Raw genomic sequence first — 11,740 nt, 5'->3', positions numbered from 1 at the left:
ACCACTAGTTTTACATAACATTGAAACAAAACATAACAATTTAGTTTTAATTTTTGTTTTTGCAGGGGGGTGGTTGTGAATATGTGAGATGAACCATTTTCATATTATATGTTGTTTACACAAAATTAAGGCAATCAGAAGAAGTTTTCATACTTTTAACTATTTTTTCTAAATCTTCAAACTTCAAGATGGGTCAGTTTGACCCGTCACCTAACAGGAGGGTTAAGGACTTCTTAACCAATAAGAGCACAGACACATCTTTGTATGTTGAAATCAAATTCAAAATCACATAATATATAGAAATTGAAAATAGAAATAGAAAAAAAATGATATATACTGTATCTGTGGTTTGTATAGCTCTGCTTTAACCGTTTTAACCATTCAAATGCTTTAAAAGTTAAAATAAATGTTTCACGATTCATATAACTAGTTCTAACCATTAACTAGTTCTAACAAAATGTTACGGTACATCAGGATTATATCCTTAAAATATTTACAGCCATATGGCCACGATAAAAACGTGTGTATATATATATATACAAGCCACAGATACACTTTTATTCTTTATTTATCATTTTTATCCCACTTTTCTTCCCAATTTAGGTATGTCAATAATCCCACCCACACCATACATAATCCAAAACATCAGCTCACAGACGACTTGTGCTGACTGACAACACCCTAGAAGTGATGAGGGGAAAGAGCGCCATCTACCCACCCAGAGAGAGCAAGGCCAGTTGTGCTTTCTTTTGGGGCTCCAGCAGCCGATGACAAGCTGCATGGCCAGGATTTGAACCAGCTATGTCCTAGAAAGTACAGATTTATGCTTTTTGATGAAACTAAATTTGTACTGTTTGTACTCAGTAAATAGGGCCCAGTGCTATTTAAATTATTGTTAAAAACAAACACTTTTCAATACCTATACCACTGTTCCTATAAGCTAAAAGATATCATATAAATATCAAACCTCAGAACCATAAATACTGCTGTTGGTTCCACTTAGTCCAGTATGTCATTAAATCAACAGCACACTAACTTGTGTACTGTTGAAAATTGTGATATTCAATGTGCAAAAAATATCAAAACAAAAAATATGCAAGGTTAATAGATTCCTGTTGTCCAATATTACAATGTTACAGTATGACAATCATTAACCAACCATTAAGATTGATACTAGTATGATGTAAGCTAATTATGCTAATGTTTTGAATAATGCTTATGATAGTGGGTACGTTACTCACACAGTGTAGCCTATTGAATGATAAAGCACCTGGTGCTGAGGTGGTGGTATGGACATAAAGGCTTGGGCCATTCTTGTCTGGATTTGTCTATTTGGACATCACGAATCCTTCTGCACGGGTTGCTGTGGTAACAAGGTCGGCATTGATCAAAATCCTATTTTAGCATCCAGACTAAGGGGCATCTGTACAAATCTTATTAAAATCGCATTTCAAACCACCTTTAAATGTGGTCCGGATCTGATTTGCAAAAATCTGTTTTTCATATTCATATGACTGTTCATATTATAAAAATCTGTTTATAATCTCAAAATCCCCAAAATTTGGATTTTATCTTGCAGTCTGAACACAGCCCAAAATACACTGTTGTAGAAACTACTGCACTTCATTTCTTCTTTCCTTCTCAAACGTGTCAAACGAGCTGCAAGTCAAAGCACCTGATCTATATTTTACCCAAACTTCACATGATGTCTAAATTAAAACTCTTCTTGCTCATGAAAAGAGACCCAAATTCCATGAGTTGGAATTGGAGCTAATAGTTTACACCCTAAAAAGGTAATTGAGTATTTCCTCAAGGGTTCTATTCTATAGTAAAGGCAATGCTTCTAAATAGAACTCTGGCAAATCAAACAACCATTTAAAGGCCTAAAAATGGTTCTACACTAGAAATGGTACCTCCTGGAGAAGAAAATAAAATGGAAATAAATGCACCAATCAATATTGCACTAAAATGACACTAGTTCCTGTCTCTGACCTTTGGTATGTCAGTGTAAACAGTAAAAAAGTGCATTTATAGACAAAGAAAAAACATTTTTTTGGAAGAATTAATAATATTTTTATTAATATGCTTAAAATGCTGCTTTTCCCAGCTTTATTCACATCAATATTTACAACATTCATAAAATATGCAATATTTATTAGTAAAAAAAACAGCTGCAGTCAATGCCAGTTTTCTGTGACATGATATTTTCTGAAACTACATTCCATAAAAACTTCAACGATCAATTAAAACATTTTGCTAAGTCTATCCCAGCTCTATTTACACTATCAAACTTTGTGTGAGAACATTTTTTAAAACAAGAATAAAGCTCTAAAAGCTAATTTTGCAAATCAAATACAGCTAAAACTATTTCAGTAATTAATCCAATAATAAAACAAATCAAACTTAATCTTTGGATTACTCTAAAAACCTTCACTTTACAGTAAAGTGATGCAGAGGCACTGGAAGATTCCGACATCCTATCAAGACATATTATTGCCAATTGTTGCGCAATTTCAGTGCATTACAAGAGGTACTCGTTGTTATTTAGTACATGTCCTGCTTTGATTGAATCAGTCACCCACGTCTCCCTCACGATCTTGAACTTCTTCTTAAACAGACGCCTCAGTGTTCTCAGGACTAATATTCTCTCCTGCTCTGCCACGACTACATGCGAGATACCTTCTTTTATCCCTTCAGTTACCGTTCCTCCGTAAAAGCGGAACTCCAGTGCCCGAGTGTCTAAACAAGTACCCCGAATGACGCTTTCTGGGTCATTTATATCAGCACAACGGTCAAAGTAGGCACAGTAGGGTCTAAACATGCTAGTTGGCAAGTCGTCCCAACCAAACTCTGCCTCAACTGAGGCTGCAAAAGTCGGGTCCACCTCGGTAGTAGGTTGGTCAATCCTCTTGAAGATGTCCCTCAGCTGCTGCTCATCAGTGTTGATGTAGTAACTGTCTCCATAACGATCATACTCTTTTGCAAAGTGTTCCCGTGTGGGTGGAGACATGTGGATCATGTGGCGTGGATGCCAAGGCAACACCTGTTTCCCGTCCAGGCATTCCAGCAGCCAGGAAGCCCATACCACATCATGTTGGTCTGAACTGATGAGGTTCTTCACCCTCATGTTTTCAACGCCAGCAATGACGCAGTATGTGTCCTTTCCGGGGTTCTGTACCACGATGCCTCCGCAACGAGCCACGGCTTTCTCGAGATCTGCTTTGGAATGGCTGTCGTTTCCGTTGATCACACAGAACTCAACGTCTTCGAACATGTCGGTCTCCTTTGTAACTGCAGAGAGGTCTTGAGCCTTGTAGTGGTTGATTATGCCGATGGTTTTCTTGGGTTTGGCCGCAAGTTTCCGCTTCTTCTTGTCCGGCTGGTCTCCGTCGATTTGGAAGTGTCTGGACGCAAGTTTGCCCGAAGCCTTAGTGCGGAACTGACTGAGCTCGTCCAAGGTCATGCACTGATGCCATTCCTTGTCCTCTCGGATCCTTTCGATCCGGGGGAAGCGTAACGTGCAGTTCGTCTTGTACATATCACTTTCGACAATCTCCGCCGCCTTGACTTGGATGATCACAGAGTTCTGTGGCTCAATGTAAACCTCAGGCTTCTCTGTTCCACAAAGAATCGATGCCGGAGGGTCGTTCTTGCGGTAGACTTTCCAGTGCTTGGCCAGTTTAAGGCCAAGGTCGTACAGCTCCTTCATGGTGTAGCCTGAGCCAATTCGACAGATCGTATGGAACACCGTGGGCTTCTCTCCAGGACTGGGGGATTCGGCAACAGCACAAAGGAAGTGGGACAACATCCCACTCCGTCTTCCTTTCCCCCAGTAGCCGCCCACTATTAGCAGGTCCAGTTCGTCCATGAGACCATCCACATACTCAGGTTTGATCTTCAGCCACCCTTCCCCACGTTTGTCTGGCTTGTAGATGGACATTGGATCCTTAACCATGATCCCTTCTTCTCGGTTATCAATGGCTTCGTTGAGGGCGTTGACTACTTGTTGCATGTTTCTGCCTTCCGCTTTAGGCACCAGCTGGATTCGGCCTTTGATAGGCGTGAACACCGTTTGCAAAGTGTCGTAGCGCTTTTTCAGAGGCTCATTTCCAAACTTCTGGTCGTTGACAAGCAGAACGTCAAACACACAAAAACAAGTCTGTAAATCCGAGTCGTCCATCAACCTCTTAATGTCAAACTTGCTGCCTTTCTGCATGAAGGTCTCGGCGGTGGGATTATAAGCCATCATCTCACCATCCAAGATGCAGTTGACCACATGAGGCTTAAAGACATTGTGGATGTATGGCGTAAGAGAGCCGTCTAGTGGTGAGGCACCAAACTGCTGCGTATACTCAAAAGAGTTGCGGGTGTAATACTTGTACACATCTCCATCTTTGTGAAGTTGGATGCGCTCACCATCAAGCTTGGTTTCGATATAAAAGGGCTGGTCCTTCATCTGTTTCTCGATTTGCCGGATGTTGGCAACAGCTGCAAGCATGGGCTTGAAGGCAGAGAAGAGACCAATGGACACCTCATTCAAGGAAACAGAGGGATCGTGTAGCTGTCTGCACACTTTGTCCAAGTCTGTAGTGACGTTGTAGAGTTCGGCAGCATCTGGATGGAAAACCTGGAGCACGGTTTCCTTGCTAACACCAAGTTTCATATCTTTAAGGATCATACGAATGAGCCACTTCTGCTCCAGTGCTGAACTCTGAGTGATCAGATGCAAAAGGCTTTTCTTCACAAGATCTTTTTGTTTGCTAGCATTGTTTATTGCGACAGAGTCCAAAAAGTCGTTGACCTCTTTAATGCTTAGGTTGCCTTGGCTCGTGCATCTCTTTTTGATAACAAAATACGCTGTGAGGGCGAAGTCTCCTGCTTCCCCTTGCGATGTTGTGGGGGCTCTGTAGTTGAGAAGTTTGTTGGCTTCTGGGCCAGTCTTCGGGAGCCCCAAAACTTCAATGTAGAGTTTGGCTAGCATGTTTTCTTTGATGCCATAAGCCATTCTTTCCCTCTCAAATGGAGGCACAATGAGGCGCATGGCCGGGTAGAATGAGTCTGTCGTGCTGGGACTGTCCTTGTGAAGTGCTGCATGAAATTTTCTCCACGATTCCATGAACTCTTTTAAACATTTAGCCTTGTCTGGTCTACCTTTAGCTTTTTGTATCTTCTCAAGGACTGTGCAGAGGTGAAGAAATGGCACTTGTGCAGCAACTGATGTAGCGTCGTTTTTGGTGGTTTGAGACGTAGAGCCATTTTTAGATGTTCCCTCCATCACTGCAGAAAATAAACAGAAAAAACTAATGTTACATCTATAAATGTATATTTCATTCATAGACATTTATATTTTAAATATGACAAACATTTTAAAGCAACATTTTATACAGACAGTCCATCAACTAACATTTAACTAAATTGTTATTAAATGCAACTGGACTCTAATAGGATGCATGTGCGTAAAAAAAAGGTCAGGGTTTAGAAATAGATGTAGGCTTAGATTCCATATAGAATCACTTGCATTCAGCTTATAGGAGTTTAGAGCTACAAACGTTGTGTACGCATTTATGAGGCATTTTTAATGGACCACACAAACAAAGTTTACCTTAAATACTTATACTAAATAAACATAATACGGTTAATACAGTCCTGCTGTAGTTAATTGTGAGAAACTACACAAATACAATAAGCAAGTCACCCAATATTCTGTGGGTGCAAAATTATCAGATTATTTGACTACCCAGAGATATAAAAGCATATTTTATAGATGGCATCAGTTAAAAAAAAATACTGGTTTCATTTCCAATGACCAAAATGTATGTTTGACCTTTTGACCTGTTATTAAAAGAGACATTTTAGAAATGAAACAACATTTTCCATTAATTATGTTTAATTTGTATCATATTTGATATATATTTGACTAAGTTTAGAGCTTCTCTACAGACAGACTGAGGAGATCATTTGTTCCGAGAGCCATCAGGCTCTTCAACTCTTCTTGAGTGTGGACGGAGGAGAAAGGAGAACCGCTGAGGGCTGAATCTCAGATGTTAAATCATAGGTTTATTTATCTGCACTATTGAAACTTTACTGTATATCCTGTAGATCTGCCTCTAGACACTTCACTAAATACCTGTATACGCACCTTCTTGGTATTCAGTATAGTCATTATAGTCAATACTATTTTTGTATAATTCCACCTTTATGGTATTTTTTTAATATATAACATCAAGACAAGTTTTCGTCCTCTAAAAGAAGGTGTAGAAGTGGGGTTGACATTTCACCTGGTGGCGTAACAATACTTGAGACACAGTGTCAGCAGTTGGTGAGATAAATATCATTTTAAAACATGTTTGCTTCTAAATATAAAATGTATATCTATAAAACATCTAATCTACAATATATATGCAAGCATATGAAAACATATATATTTGGATGTTTAAAAATATGTTTTTTTTTTAGTTGTTTCTGAAACAGTGGTTTTCAGTTGTTGACTGTGGGCATATTAGGCATATTTATAAAATGAAAATGAACATTTCGCACAAATTGCTTTTAGCCAATTCCACTGGGTTAAAAAAAAAGTTATTGTGTTGCATTGGGGGATTTTTGTCATTAATATAGTCCTCGCTGATTTACTAAACAAACCTGATACCTCTCTGCAGGGTTTATAGCAGCTTCGTCTATAAATTATTGTGACTGTCAGTAAATAAGCTAATAATAAGGGTTTAAACTCAGTCTGTAGTTCACTAGCTAGTTACTCTAGGTTCTATAGTTTAAAGGACCGCGCTACTATAAGTAAGTGTAGAATATGTGTTTTGTTTGGTCGGACACTGATCTAAACCCCAGAAGAAGCGATGTAATGATCAGACCTGTTGGTAGAAGATGTGCCAGAGCTGGAGAGTTTAGAAGCTTGTCTGTTCTGGACGCTGTTTTGCTGTTTTCTGAACCTCTTCCGTGTTGTGATGGAAACCAGCGACCAAAGCGACGGCGCGCGTGCTGTGCGTCAGATTTCATAATAAAAGTACAATTACAAAAAATAAAAAAACAACAAAAATACTTTGGAGAGTAATTTCTGTTTAAAAATATTAAGCCAAATAAATAATAAATTAGCATGAATTAATGACAAATGTATATTATCCTTTAAAAACATATTATAATGTATTATATTATATTATATTATATTATTTTTACCCTTAAATTTTTACCCTTTATTAATTTCGTCTATTTCTTTAGAATTTTTCGTTTTACCTTTTTATTTTATTTCTTCCGTTTAATTTCTTTAGAATCTTATTGTTATTTATAGCCACTTACTTAGTCTTCTACTATTATTTTTTCATTTATGTTTATCTTTAATTATACTAATTATTTTTCTCCGTATGTGACTGCTTTAAATTTTAGTCTGTCCACTTTTCTAATGTATGATGTGATTAAAACCAGCGGCTGAAGCGACGGTGCGCGTGCTGTGCGTCCGATTTCACAATAAAAGTTAACATTCATTTTTATGAATTAGGCTAATTAAATTATAAATTAACATTAATCAATAAAATATATATTATTGTTTAAAAGCTAACATATTATGTTGTATTATATTATATTAAGTGTAAGTATTTACATATAATGTATTATTTCATGTGAAAATGAGGGTTGAATTATATTATATTATATTATATTATATTATATTATATTATATTATATTATATTATATTATATTATATTGTGTTATATTATATTTTATTATATTATATTATATTACTTTATTATATTATGTTATGTTATAATATATATATATATGCATTGTTAGAGGTGGATAATTTAGGTCTACAAAAAAAAAAATCAGAATTTTGTTCCAGTTGCCTTGTTGCCTTGTTAGAGAATAATTTAAAAATCTCTCTACCGTGGCCACCAGAGGGCGCTACCAATTGATTAAAAAATAATGCATTCGAATGGAGCAACTGAGAAAATTCATAGTTCATAAATGTAGTTCATAAATATTTTTTTATACTTAAAAATGCAACAATATTTAAACTCAGGGCTTCCTCCCCATTCACTAAGGACTCGTCGCGGGCTCCCTATAGCGGTTCACAGTGTTCAATATTCTGTTTGATTGAAGCAGCATTCTGTTTTTAAGCCCCAAAAATATGGAACTCTTTACCAATTAATATTCGTCAGGCACTAAGTGTTACTAGCTTTAAAAGGCAGCTAAAAACCTTCATGTTTAGCTTAGCTTTCTACTAGTTCTGTTCTGCTTATACTTAATTTTTTTGTTTGTTTGATTTTGTTGTTATTCTTATTTTATCTTTTTGTTAACATTTATTTTATTCTATATTTTATTTTAATAAAAATGTCTTATTTCGAACAATTTTATTAAATTACATTTTAATTGTTTTATTTGTTATATATTACTTTAACATTTTGCTGTTTTGTTTAATTTTATTGTGAAGCGCTTTGGGCTGCATTTTTATGTATGAAATGAGTTAAATAAAGTTTATTATTATTATTATTATTATTATTATTATTATTATTATTATTATTATTATTATTATTATTATTACTGGAGGAGAAATAAAGTGGGAAGTCTTTTCGGCTCTGGCGCTCAGACTGCACTACTGTCCTTATTTAAAACCACAGGGTGGCGCTATAACATTTTGATACTGCAGCTTTCAAAAAATACTTTTAGTTACTAAGCTTAATTTTACTAAAACGTATATGATGTAACACAGTATTTTAGTATGTTATGTGTATGCTTCCTTTTTTTATTGTGGCTTTACCAGAAATGCAGAAATGTAGATGAATAATGAAATAATGTACAAACCCAGCTGGCACACAAGAGACCTTAAACGTTGAATGTGGTTGAAATATGACTAAAGTAATGTCTGTTGTTGTTTCAACGTTGAAACAACGTTAAATCAACATTTAATGTTCAATGGTTGTGCTAATGTTGAAATTTTAATGTTGAATCAACATTTAATGTTCAATGGTTGTGCTAACGTGGAAATTTTAAGGTTGAATTAACATAATGTCCTCAACCTTCTGCCTTTTGAATCAGCATTTTACATTTCAAAATGCTACTATTACAGGAAATAATGTAAAAATGGGGCTAAATAATGCTATACAAAAATCTTCGGCTGAGAAATTACAGGTAAATAAAGTGGAAATTGAGTAAATAATGAAGAAATGTAGCTACATAATGCTATATGCTAAAAAAAAGGAGAAATTACAGATAAATTATGAAGAAATGTGGCTAAATAGTGCTATTACAGTAAATAGTGTAAAAACAAATAGCAAAATACTGCTACTACAGGCAATTAATGTCAACATGTCTAAAAAGTACTATTACAGGTAAATAATGTAGAAATGTAGCTAAATGCTATGCTAAAGCTTTTAGCTGACAAACTTCCGGAAATAATGTAAAAATGTAGCTAAATAATGCTATTACCAATAAATAATGTAGAAATGGGGCTAAATAATGCAATACTAAAATCTTTAGCCGAGAAAATACAAGTAATTAATGTAGAAATTAAGCTAAATTAAGTAATACTAAAACCTTTAGCTGAGAAATTACAGGTGAATAAAGTAAAAACAAAATAGCAATTAAAATACTGCTATTACAGGTAAATAATGTAGAAATGGGGCTAAATAATGCTGTGCTTAAACCTTTAGCTGACAAACTACAGGTAAATAATGTAAAAAAAAATAATAAAATGTAAAAAAAAATAGGGCAAAATAATGCTATACTAAAGCCTTCAGCTCAGAAATTACAGGTCAGCATTTACATTTGTCCCCAAAATAAACAAAAATGAATTCATGAAACAAATGGTGACCAGCATTTTGTTTGATTTTCAACAACATATTTAAACACAGTACACTTTCACAAAGTACACTTTCACACCACACACTGACACAGGAAGTGGGGAAAAAACACATAGCAGTCAGCGGAACACAGTGATGAAAATAAACAAGAAGCGGGTCATGAAGTTCTTGTTTTTACCCCTTTGCTCTATGTTGATGATGCACAGCTAAGTACATTGTGTTCATGCCGAGTGCACACATGCTAGACTACAGCACATCCTACAAACAATCCTTTAATGAGTAGCTGATTAACCAAGAGTGTTTTTACATTTTATTAAACGAACTGCAATGCTCTGTGCTTGCATTGAAAAGAGTAAATGTTTAATATTTAGAATGTAATAAAGTTCATTTTTGAATTATATAAATACGGTACAGTGCACCTCTGATGGGTGCATAGTTTTATTATGTTAAAACACCTCTAAAATCACTGGGACACTGACCATAGTTACTACAGGCCTAGCATGCTGATAACTGCACTGTGTAACTCTGGTGAAGCAGACAGGAAAACAACTGCAAGAACTGTCTTACTTAAATCCATACGTCATATTACTGTAATACCTCAGTTCACACTGCCATGGGGCAGTTTTATGTCTGTTAGCTTGTTAGGAAACGCATGTAAAGCTCTGTTCTTATAAGATTAATAATTAATAAATAATGAAAAAATGTAGCTAAATAGTGCTATTACAGTAAATAATGTAAAATAAATAGCAAAATACTGCTACTACAGGCACATAATGTAAAAATGTAGCTAAATAGTGCTATTACCAATAAATAAGGTAAAAATGTGGCTAAATAGTGCAATGCTAAAATCTTTAGCTGAGAAATTACAAGTAATTAATGTAGAAATTGAGCTAAATAATGCAATACATTACAGCACTAGTTTTACATGAGTAAATGAGGTAATGTGATTTTACTATACAACATTTTCAGACAATGTAATTGATTTATGCACTGATGTAATATTTAACAAACTGTCTGATCAATTCTATACTACACTTATACAACCCCAATTTAAAAAAGGGCTTGACACTGTATACAATGCATGTAAATATATGTAAATAAAAACAGAATGTGATGATTACCAAATCCTGTAAACTCACAGTTTTATTGATAATAGAACATCCATAAAGGTGAGAATTTTTTACTATGTAATGTACATTAAATCAGTTAGAACCTAATGGCTAAACATATGTAACATATGGCTGCAACATAGGCAACATATGCAAAATATGGCTAGAAACGTAAGTAGGACTAATAATAATAATTTAGAGACTAAATCTGGAAATTATGCTGCAGAAAAAGGCTCTCAACACTCTCAACTTTTTACATAGTAAGCACATATACTAATGCATTTAAAAAAAAAGAATATCAATGAAAAGTTACTTTATTTGAGTAATTCAGTTCAAAATGTGAAACTCATATAGTATATAGATGTATTATACACAGAGTGATCTACTTTAAGTTTTTATTTCTTTTATTGTTGATGACTATGGCTTACAGCCAATGAAAATTAGACCAATTGGTACTTTTGGCAGTGTCCTGCTGGAAAATGAAATCTGCATCTCCATAAAAGTTGTCAGCAGAGGGAAGCATGAAGTGATGTAAGAGTTTCTGGGAAAACACTCCACTGATTTTAGACTTGATAATAAAACGCAGTGGATCAACACCAGCAGATGACCTGTCTCTCCAAACCATCACTGATTATCAGTAAATTTTACATTTCATCTGGAAATCAAGGGATCAGAGTCTGGAGGAAGAGTGGAGAGACACACAGTCCAAACTGCTCGAGGTCTAGTGTGAAGTTTCTACAATCAGTGATGTTTCGGAAAGACATGTCATCTTAAAATCTTATAGCACTTCATGCTTCCCTCTGCTGACAACTTTATGGAGATGAGGA

At 35.2% G+C, this 11,740-nt stretch overlaps 1 protein-coding gene across 1 annotated transcript; it reads right to left on the bottom strand.

The window, feature by feature from the left end:
* Positions 1-2,137: 2,137 nt before the first annotated feature.
* Positions 2,138-6,975, bottom strand: lig4 (ligase IV, DNA, ATP-dependent). The gene is made up of 2 exons (XM_007228701.4): positions 6,864-6,975; positions 2,138-5,277 (listed from the first exon to the last, which is right to left on the bottom strand). The coding sequence occupies exon 2, from the start codon at positions 5,273-5,275 to the stop codon at positions 2,522-2,524; it is 2,754 nt and encodes a 917-aa protein (XP_007228763.3). The 5' UTR covers positions 5,276-5,277; positions 6,864-6,975; the 3' UTR covers positions 2,138-2,521.
* Positions 6,976-11,740: the final 4,765 nt, after the last annotated feature.

Source organism: Astyanax mexicanus, chromosome 21 (genome assembly GCF_023375975.1).
Source record: "Astyanax mexicanus isolate ESR-SI-001 chromosome 21, AstMex3_surface, whole genome shotgun sequence".
NCBI classification, from domain to species: domain Eukaryota; kingdom Metazoa; phylum Chordata; class Actinopteri; order Characiformes; family Acestrorhamphidae; genus Astyanax; species Astyanax mexicanus.
The sequence above is the reverse complement of the archived record's forward strand: the minus strand, read 5'-3'. Positions and strand labels throughout refer to the sequence as shown.

What these genes read in the sequence shown, in the direction of transcription:
- lig4 (XM_007228701.4), bottom strand. Translation starts at nt 5,275, where the DNA reads ATGGAGGGAACATCTAAAAATGGCTCTACGTCTCAAACCACCAAAAAC.